A 7,843-nucleotide genomic window follows, 5' to 3' on the forward strand; every position below is an offset into this window, starting at 1 on the left:
TTTTTGAGGATGTTTTACAGATATTTTCTGCATTTTTGGTTTCTTCAAACACAATCTCTCTTTGATCTGTTTGTGAAACTGTCACATGATCAGGAGTGGAACCAGGCCCATACATTACAAAATATCCATCCATCCATCCATCTTCATCCGCTTTATCCGAGGCCGGGTCGCGGGGGCAGCAGCCTAAGCAAAGAGGCCCAGACCTCCCTCTCCCCAGCCACCTCCTCCAGCTTATCCGGGGGAATACCAAGGCGTTCCCAGGCCAGCCGAGAGATATAATCTCTCCAGCGTGTCCTGGGTCTGCCCCGGGGCCTCCTCCCGGTGGGACATGCCTGGAACACCTCACCCAGGAGGCGCCCAGGGGGCATCCTTGTCAGATGCCCGAACCACCTCAGCTGGCTCCTTTCGATGTGGAGCAGCAGCTGCTCTACTCTGAGCCCCTCCCGGATGGCCGAACTTCTCACCCTATCTCTAAGGGAGAGGCCAGCCACCCTTCGGAGGAAGCTCATTTCTGCCGCTTGTATCCGCGATCTCGTTCTTTCGGTCACTACCCACAGCTCGTGGCCATAGGTGAGGGTAGGGACGTAGATCGACCGGTAAATTGAGAGCTTCGCTTTTACACTCAGCTCCCTCTTCACCACGACTGACCGGTGCAGCGTCCGCATTACTGCAGCTGCAGCCCCAATCCGTCTGTCGATCTCCGGCTCCCTTCTCCCATCACTCGCGAACAAGACCCCGAGATACTTGAACTCCTCCACTTGGGGCAGGAACTCATCCCCGACCCGGAGTGGGCACTCCACCCTTTTCCGGCTGAGAACCATGGCCTCAGATTTGGAGGTGCTGATCCTCATTCCCGCTGCGTCACACTCGGCTGCGAACCGTTCCAGTGCGAGCTGGAGGCCCTCACCCGATGAAGCCAACAGAACCACATCATCCGCAAAAATCAGAGATGAGATTCTGAGGCCACCAAAGCGAAAGCCCTCCGCCACTTGGCTGCGCCTAGAAATCCTGTCCATAAAAATTATGAACAGAACCGGAGACAAAGGGCAGCCCTGGCGGAGCCCATCACCCACCGGGAACGAGTCCGACTTATTGCCGGCAATGCGAACCAAGCTCTTGCAACGGTTGTATAAGGATCGAATGGCCTGTAGCAATGGGCCAGACACTCCCATACTCCCGCAACACCCCCCCACAGGACACCTGAGGGACACGGTCGAATGCCTTCTCTACAAAGTAACTACAAAACACATGCTAGACTGGTTGGGCAAACTCCCATGCACCCTCAAGTATCCTTGAGAGGATAAAGAGCTGGTCCAGTGTTCCGCGACCAGGACGAAAACCGCATTGTTCCTCCTGTATCGAGGTTCGACTAGCGGACGAACTCTCCTTTCCAGCACCCTGGCATAGACTTTCCCAGGGAGGCTGAGGAGTGTGATCCCCCTGTAGTTGGAACACACCCTCCGGTCCCCCTTCTTAAAGATGGGGACCACCACCCTGGTCTGCCAGTCACAGGGTACTGCCCCTGATCTCCACGCAACATTGCAGAGGCGTGTCAACCAGGACAGCCCTACAACGTCCAGAGCCTTCAGGAACTCGGGGCGGACCTCATCAACACCAGGGGCTCTGCCACCAAGGAGTTGTTTAACTGCCTCAGTGACCTCGCCCCCGGAAATTGGCGGGTCATTCCCCTCATCCCCAGACTCTGCTTCCTCCTCGGAAGACGTGTCAGTGGGATTAAGGAGGTCCTCGAAGTATTCCTTCCACCGCCTGACAATTTTCTCAGTCGACGTCAGCAGCGCTCCGCCAGCACTATACACAGTGCAGGTAGAGCACCGCTTTCCCCTCCTGAGACGCCTGACGGTTTGCCAGAATCTCTTCGAGGCAGTCCGAAAGTCTTTTTCCATGGCCTCTCCGAACTCCTCCCACACCCGAGTTTTTGCTTCAGCCACTGCCCGAGCCGCATTCCGCTTGGCCTGTCGATACCTGTCGGCTGCCTCCGGAGTCCCACAGGCTAACCAAGCCCGATAGGACTCCTTCTTCAGCCTGGTGGCTCCCTTCACCTCTGGTGTCCACCATTTGGTTCGGGGATTACCACCACGGCAGGCACCAACCACCTTGCGGCCGCAGCTCAATGCAGCAGCTTCGGCAATGGAGACGCTGAGACAAAATATGAAAAAACTTAATACTCACTTTAAGAAATCACTGAGTTTGTCTTGGTCATTTAGTCTTTCATGTACAAATGTCATGATGCTTTTCACATCAGACAGTATGATTGATTCTGTGGACAAAGAAAGGAAAAAACTATTTAAAACAAATACCGTATTTTCGCAACTATAAGGCGCACATAAAAGCCTTAGATTTTCTTTAAAAAGTGCGGCGCGCCCTATAGTGCAGTGCGCCCTGTGTGTTGTAAGGAGGACGTAGTAGAGAACACCATGAGAACGCTAAGTGAATGTGGGCGGTCGTAAAGATCGACCTGTTAAGGACGGTGGTGGCGTTATCGTATATACCGGGACAATTGCACATACCTGTATAAAAGGACAGGTATGTGACATTATGTGGAACATCGTTGTTTTAACAACCCTGAAAATTGGAAAGAGACACGCTTATGAAGCACAGTTTAAATGAAGGCCAGTCAGTGGCTACGCGGAGGAACAATGGAATCGAGCAGCCGAGAGAATTTAAGATTAATGAATCGATGGTTCGCAAGTGGAGGAAGCTGGAAAACAAGCTCCGGCAGGTCAAGAAAACGCAGCTGAGTTTCCGCGGACATAAGGCGAGGTGGCCCGAGTTGGAGGAAAGACTCGAGCGGTGGATCATCGAGCAAAGAACGAGCGGGAGAAGCGTTTCGACGGTCACCATTCGACTAAAAGCGGTTTCGCTAGCAGAAGAAATGAAAATTGAACATTTCCAAGGAGGTCCGTCTTGGTGCTTTCGTTTTATGAAACGGTGCCATTTTTCCATCCGGACCAGGACTACGGTAGCGCAGCAACTTCCAGCGGATTATAAGGAAAAGCTGGCCATCTTCCGCTCCTACTGCAGCAAACACATCGGCGACAAAAACATCCAGCCCAGCCACATCACAAACATGGACGAGGTCCCGCTCACTTTTGACATCCCGGTGAGTCACACTGTGGAGAAGAAGGGGACCAGCACGGTAGCGATACGCACAACGGGGCACGAAAAGTCTTCTTTTACTGTTGTGCTTGGCTGCCATGCTAATGGACAGAAACTGCCGCCTATGGTGATTTTTAAGCGAAAGACTTTGCCTAAAGAGAAGTTTCCAGCAGGAATCATCATTAAGGCAAATGAAAAGGGCTGGATGGATGAGGAAATGATGAAAGACTGGCTGAGGGAGGTGTATGTAAGGAGACCAGGTGGTTTTTTCCACGCATCACCATCGCTGTTGATCTGTGACTCTATGCGTGCCCATCTCACAGCCGATGTGAAAAAACTAGTGAAACAAATGAACTGTGAGCTTGCTGTCATTCCGGGAGGCCTGACAAAGGAACTCCAACCGCTGGACATCGGTGTGAACCGCCCGTTCAAAGTAAGGCTGCGAGCGGCCTGGGAGCGATGGATGACCGATGGAGACCACAGTTTCACTAAGAGTGGAAGGCAGCGCCGGGCGAGTTACGCCACAATTTGCGAATGGATTGTAGATGCTTGGGCTAACATGTCTGCTGGCACTGTTGTTCGAGCTTTCGCAAAAGCCGGCATCATTTCCGAGGAGCCGCACGGCACGGAAAGTGACTCTGACGGTGAAGAAAGTGAACCTGGAATGTTTGATGGAGATTTAGCGCAGCTGTTCAATTCAGACACAGAGGATGAGGACTTCGATGGGTTTGATTGATGACAATTACCGGTAATAAAAATGTGAGTACCAAACTCAGTTTTGCTCCCGCTTTATTTTTAAACACGCATAATTGTAGGCGCCCTATAATCAGGTGCGCCTTATGTGTGTGTTAAATACAGTAATGGCACACATAACTGAGACTGCGCCTTTTAGTACGGTGCGTCTTATGGTCGTGAAAATACGGTATTTAGTCTGGGATGTACAAATGTCATGATGCTTTTCACATCAGACAGTATGACTGGTTCTGTTGGCATAAATGTAAAGAACTATTTAGAAGGAATTATAGACTAGAATAACCAGAAAATGTAAATTCTCATGTTTAACAAGAAAGCAAACCTGCGTGAATTAGAGTATATCAGGACCATAATGTGACCATTTACCAATCAACCCTAATATACCATGCAACATGTGACTGTTAAATTTTGACAAAAACCCAAAGAAAAAGTAACTTCTAGCATCAAAGATGTTGGACAAATTGTGCTGCACAGAGGTTTAGCCCTTAAACTGTGACACTGTTTAGTAAGAAACCTAAATACCTTCAAATCCTGGCACAGACAGACGTTGTCGCTTAGCTGGTGACTGCAACCTGATGGTGTCACTTTGAAGGTCTGATTTTCTCTTTCCTGATTGGATAAAAACAACAACAAAAAATAAGAACAAAAAAACGTTTTCTCTCAGCACTTAAAGTTATTCTTAGTAAAGTTATGTAGATTGCAAAAAATATTGTGCTTTGAACAAGATAATATCAGATGCAATAATACGATGCATGTGTCTCACCTGTATCACTTGTGGATGGCAAACCTGAGGATGAATATGAGTTATACAGGAATTATTACTATTTGCATTGGCATTGCTCTTTAACAGCATTTAAAGGACACTAACATAAAGTTTTACAATCAACAAACTTAAATGCAGTTATTTTTTATTAACCAGCAGACTGATGAAAAATAAATTAAATAACCTTCTTCTTATACATTGGTGATACTATGAGACATTCTTTCGCATAATTAAGTCCCAGTCACAAAGAGCTATAGAGACGGTTGGCAAACCTCCTAGCTAGGGTAAAATGTATATTCCCCAACCCCCTATGAATTAAGTTTTTAGATTCAGTCATTTATTGGCTTCTGTAGAGAGTGGTCAATCTCTATAAACCAGAGAATGGAGCTTTACTTTGTCTCAGGCAGTTGGCCAATGTCTGAATTCAGTATAATCCTTACCTGAACCACATCAGCTGCTTCTTCATGCTCCTTTAAGCTGCAGATAAAAAGTGCAAAGCAGTGTTTAATATTAACTCTTAAACATATATTTGTCTATGGACATTAATCTGAAGGGAAAAAAACTGTTTTTAACTACTTGGAAAAAAATGATGTTCCTGATTTAGTTTTGTTCTTCCTATCACAATCAAAACAATTAAAATCTACATTAGTTAAGAATTAATACAATTAAATATAATTACTGCCAGTGAATCATTGTCACCAGTGGGTCACTTGTGTTTGCTCTCTCTACATTAGTATACTTCTTGTTCCAACACAAGTGGTGTTTTTGTGTAGTTTATCTGGGTAGCCAATTTAATTAAAAACTTAAACTATTTCAAGGTGTAATCTTCAACCATTCACTCACTGTGTCTTCAGTGGTTCACTAGCTTAGCTTGGCCATGGCCAACTCATTAGCAGCATGGCCTTTTCACCTGTCCCTCCTGCACTTTCCTGCTCATTGTGTCAGATTTTTAGTTACTCCTCAGCCTCCTTCAGCAATAATGATACTTGCAAAAAATGTAGCCTATCTGCAGCTCTGGAGGCCGGGATCACAGAATTGTAGACTCTGCTTCACACCCTTAAAAATCCCATAGCTAGCCAGGCCTCTTTAGCCCGTGCAGCTAAAGGTAGCGTAGGCCCCGTTAGCTCCCTCTGGCAGATTGTCCTGAGCAGTCGGAGAAACAAGATGACTGGGTGATGATGAGGAGGAAGCATAGTATTAAACAGATGCCCCGGGCACATTGCTAACCCATTCATGTCTCTAACTGTTTTTCCCCAATTGGTGACACACTGGTTACCTTAATGGGAGGTCACTAAAATTAATACTGTATGCCTAAAGGCAAAAGAATGGAGTTTTATTTTGTCTCAGGCAGTTGGCTCATATGTCTGAAGTTCAGTATCTTACATGTTGGGATTTCTCAAATGTCTTTGTGTTTCTTATTATGTTTTTTTATGTATTAATTTATAGGTTATTAAGTGATCAATTGATTCATGTATTTTTGCCGTTCTGTTTTACTTACAGTAGAGTGACTTAAAGCCAAGTGGAGTTTATAGATCTATAAGAAATAATAAGTATTTTTTTTATAGTTTTATTCCTTCAAATATTTTTCAGGATGATAAAAAAGGTGAGGTGTGTTCAGAACTTGAGAGAAACATGATCCTTCAACTTGCAAATATCAACAAAGAAATGGAAGAGACCATTACGGCCTTTGAAAAATGTCTTAATGATGGCGTTGAGAAATCCAAACGTCTCTCTTTCTGCTAGTTATGTGTAATTGAGTCACACAGAGAAGATGGTCCCTTTTCAAGAGTCTTGACTTACACAAAAATAAGCAGTATATTCACATGAACGCAACAATTAAAATAATTCAGTCCAAACACACTTTATGGATGTCACACTGGTTACACCAAGAAACAGTCACAGGAATGAGTAACTACATTGATGAGGATTTAGAATCAGTACTAATTGCACGTCTTTGGACTGTTGGAGAAAGACAGAGTACCGGGAGAGAACCGAGGCAAACATGGAGATAAACTCAAAATAAAAAGTCCCCCAGCCAGATGTTGGTGTGAGACAACAGTGCTAAACATCATGCCACCGTGCTGCCTGTACATGAACCCTTTAGATTCTTTCCTTTCTTGTGTCAGATTGTATGACACAGACTGCTGACATACAGCAGTCTGTGTCAATTATAGATGCTGAAATAATTCAGTAGTAAAATAAAACAACATATAATAAACAATTTGTGGAACCAGTGTATAAAACTAGTAATGATTCATTGAAAAATCACTACCATGATTATAACTCTCTTTTAAACTCTCACTTTTAAAGCATGTTTAAAAATGTTTTCATGACTGAATTGTTTAACCCATATTTAAAATCTTGTTCAACAGGAAAAAGATCAGTGATTTGGAGACAGACAAGAGGGAGCTGGTTGGTGTCTTTGGTAAAACTGGGGCTGGAAAGAGCTCTTTGATAAATGCCATCATCAAAGAGAAGAATCTTTTACCCTCAGGAAGCATCAATGCCTGCACCTCAGTCATGATCAAAGTGGAAGCCAACACACGTAGCACAAAGTATGAAGCAGAAATTGAGTTCATCACAAAGGAGGTAAAATGAATTCTGAAAGTCTGATTTTTACTTAAACCTATAACATGTGTTACACTGCAGTTCTTGCAGTTTAAGGTTGGGTACATACCTCAATAAATTGCTTGTCATCTATTTTTGTAGGAGTGGAACGATGAGTTGTGGTCATTTCAGCGTCAGCTTCTTGGCAATAATAAAAATCAGGACAAGGAAGACGATGATTATCATGATGCTGTTGAAAAGCTGTCAGCACTGTATGGAGAAGACTGGAGAAGGTCCTTTGAAAACCTCATGGAGAACAAATATTTCAAAGAAATTCCAGAATTTCTCCAATCCAAGAGGAAGATTTTGACATGTGAATCAGTAAGACAAACTCATATTACTACTATAACAGACAGCCATGATAGACTACACACTGGGGATGCTGGGAAATGCACACAGGTGAAACCAGGACAACCTGGACACAAAAGGGAACTGACCAAATTATCAGATTATGCTGAGATCCCATAACTACCTGCTCTAATTAAATGGGTTACCAACTGCTAGTAATACAGAAGGAGCAGAAGAAATTACATAATAGTCATGCTGTGAGTGAGACGACGCAGCACGTAATAACATCATATTAGTACTATAACAGACAGCCAT

The 7,843-nt window shown here is 44.7% G+C and overlaps 1 protein-coding gene and 1 long non-coding RNA gene across 3 annotated transcripts; one reads left to right on the top strand and one right to left on the bottom strand.

Moving 5' to 3' along the window:
* Window positions 1–2,189: 2,189 nt before the first annotated feature.
* LOC121813399 lies at window positions 2,190–4,805 on the bottom strand. 2 transcript variants are annotated; one of them, XR_006053685.1, is made up of 3 exons: window positions 4,634–4,805; window positions 4,393–4,479; window positions 2,190–2,278 (listed from the first exon to the last, which is right to left on the bottom strand). It is a non-coding gene; the product is annotated as an uncharacterized LOC121813399 (long non-coding RNA). The 2 variants fall into 2 exon arrangements; XR_006053684.1 differs by lacking the exon at window positions 2,190–2,278 and adding an exon at window positions 3,841–4,100 and having other exon boundaries at window positions 4,634–4,803.
* Window positions 4,806–7,005: 2,200 nt separating this feature from the next.
* LOC121813400 (nuclear GTPase SLIP-GC-like) lies at window positions 7,006–7,834 on the top strand (the record flags this gene model as incomplete). Its single annotated transcript, XM_042217142.1, is given in 2 exon segments — window positions 7,006–7,222; window positions 7,343–7,834. Coding segments are annotated over 2 exon segments (583 nt in total), but the record flags the coding sequence as incomplete, so codon positions are not given.
* Between the last annotated feature and the right edge of the window lie 9 nt (window positions 7,835–7,843).

This window comes from Haplochromis burtoni, unplaced genomic scaffold (assembly GCF_018398535.1).
Source record: "Haplochromis burtoni strain Fernald_Lab_line unplaced genomic scaffold, NCSU_Asbu1 Contig_1628, whole genome shotgun sequence".
Classification (NCBI taxonomy): domain Eukaryota; kingdom Metazoa; phylum Chordata; class Actinopteri; order Cichliformes; family Cichlidae; genus Haplochromis; species Haplochromis burtoni.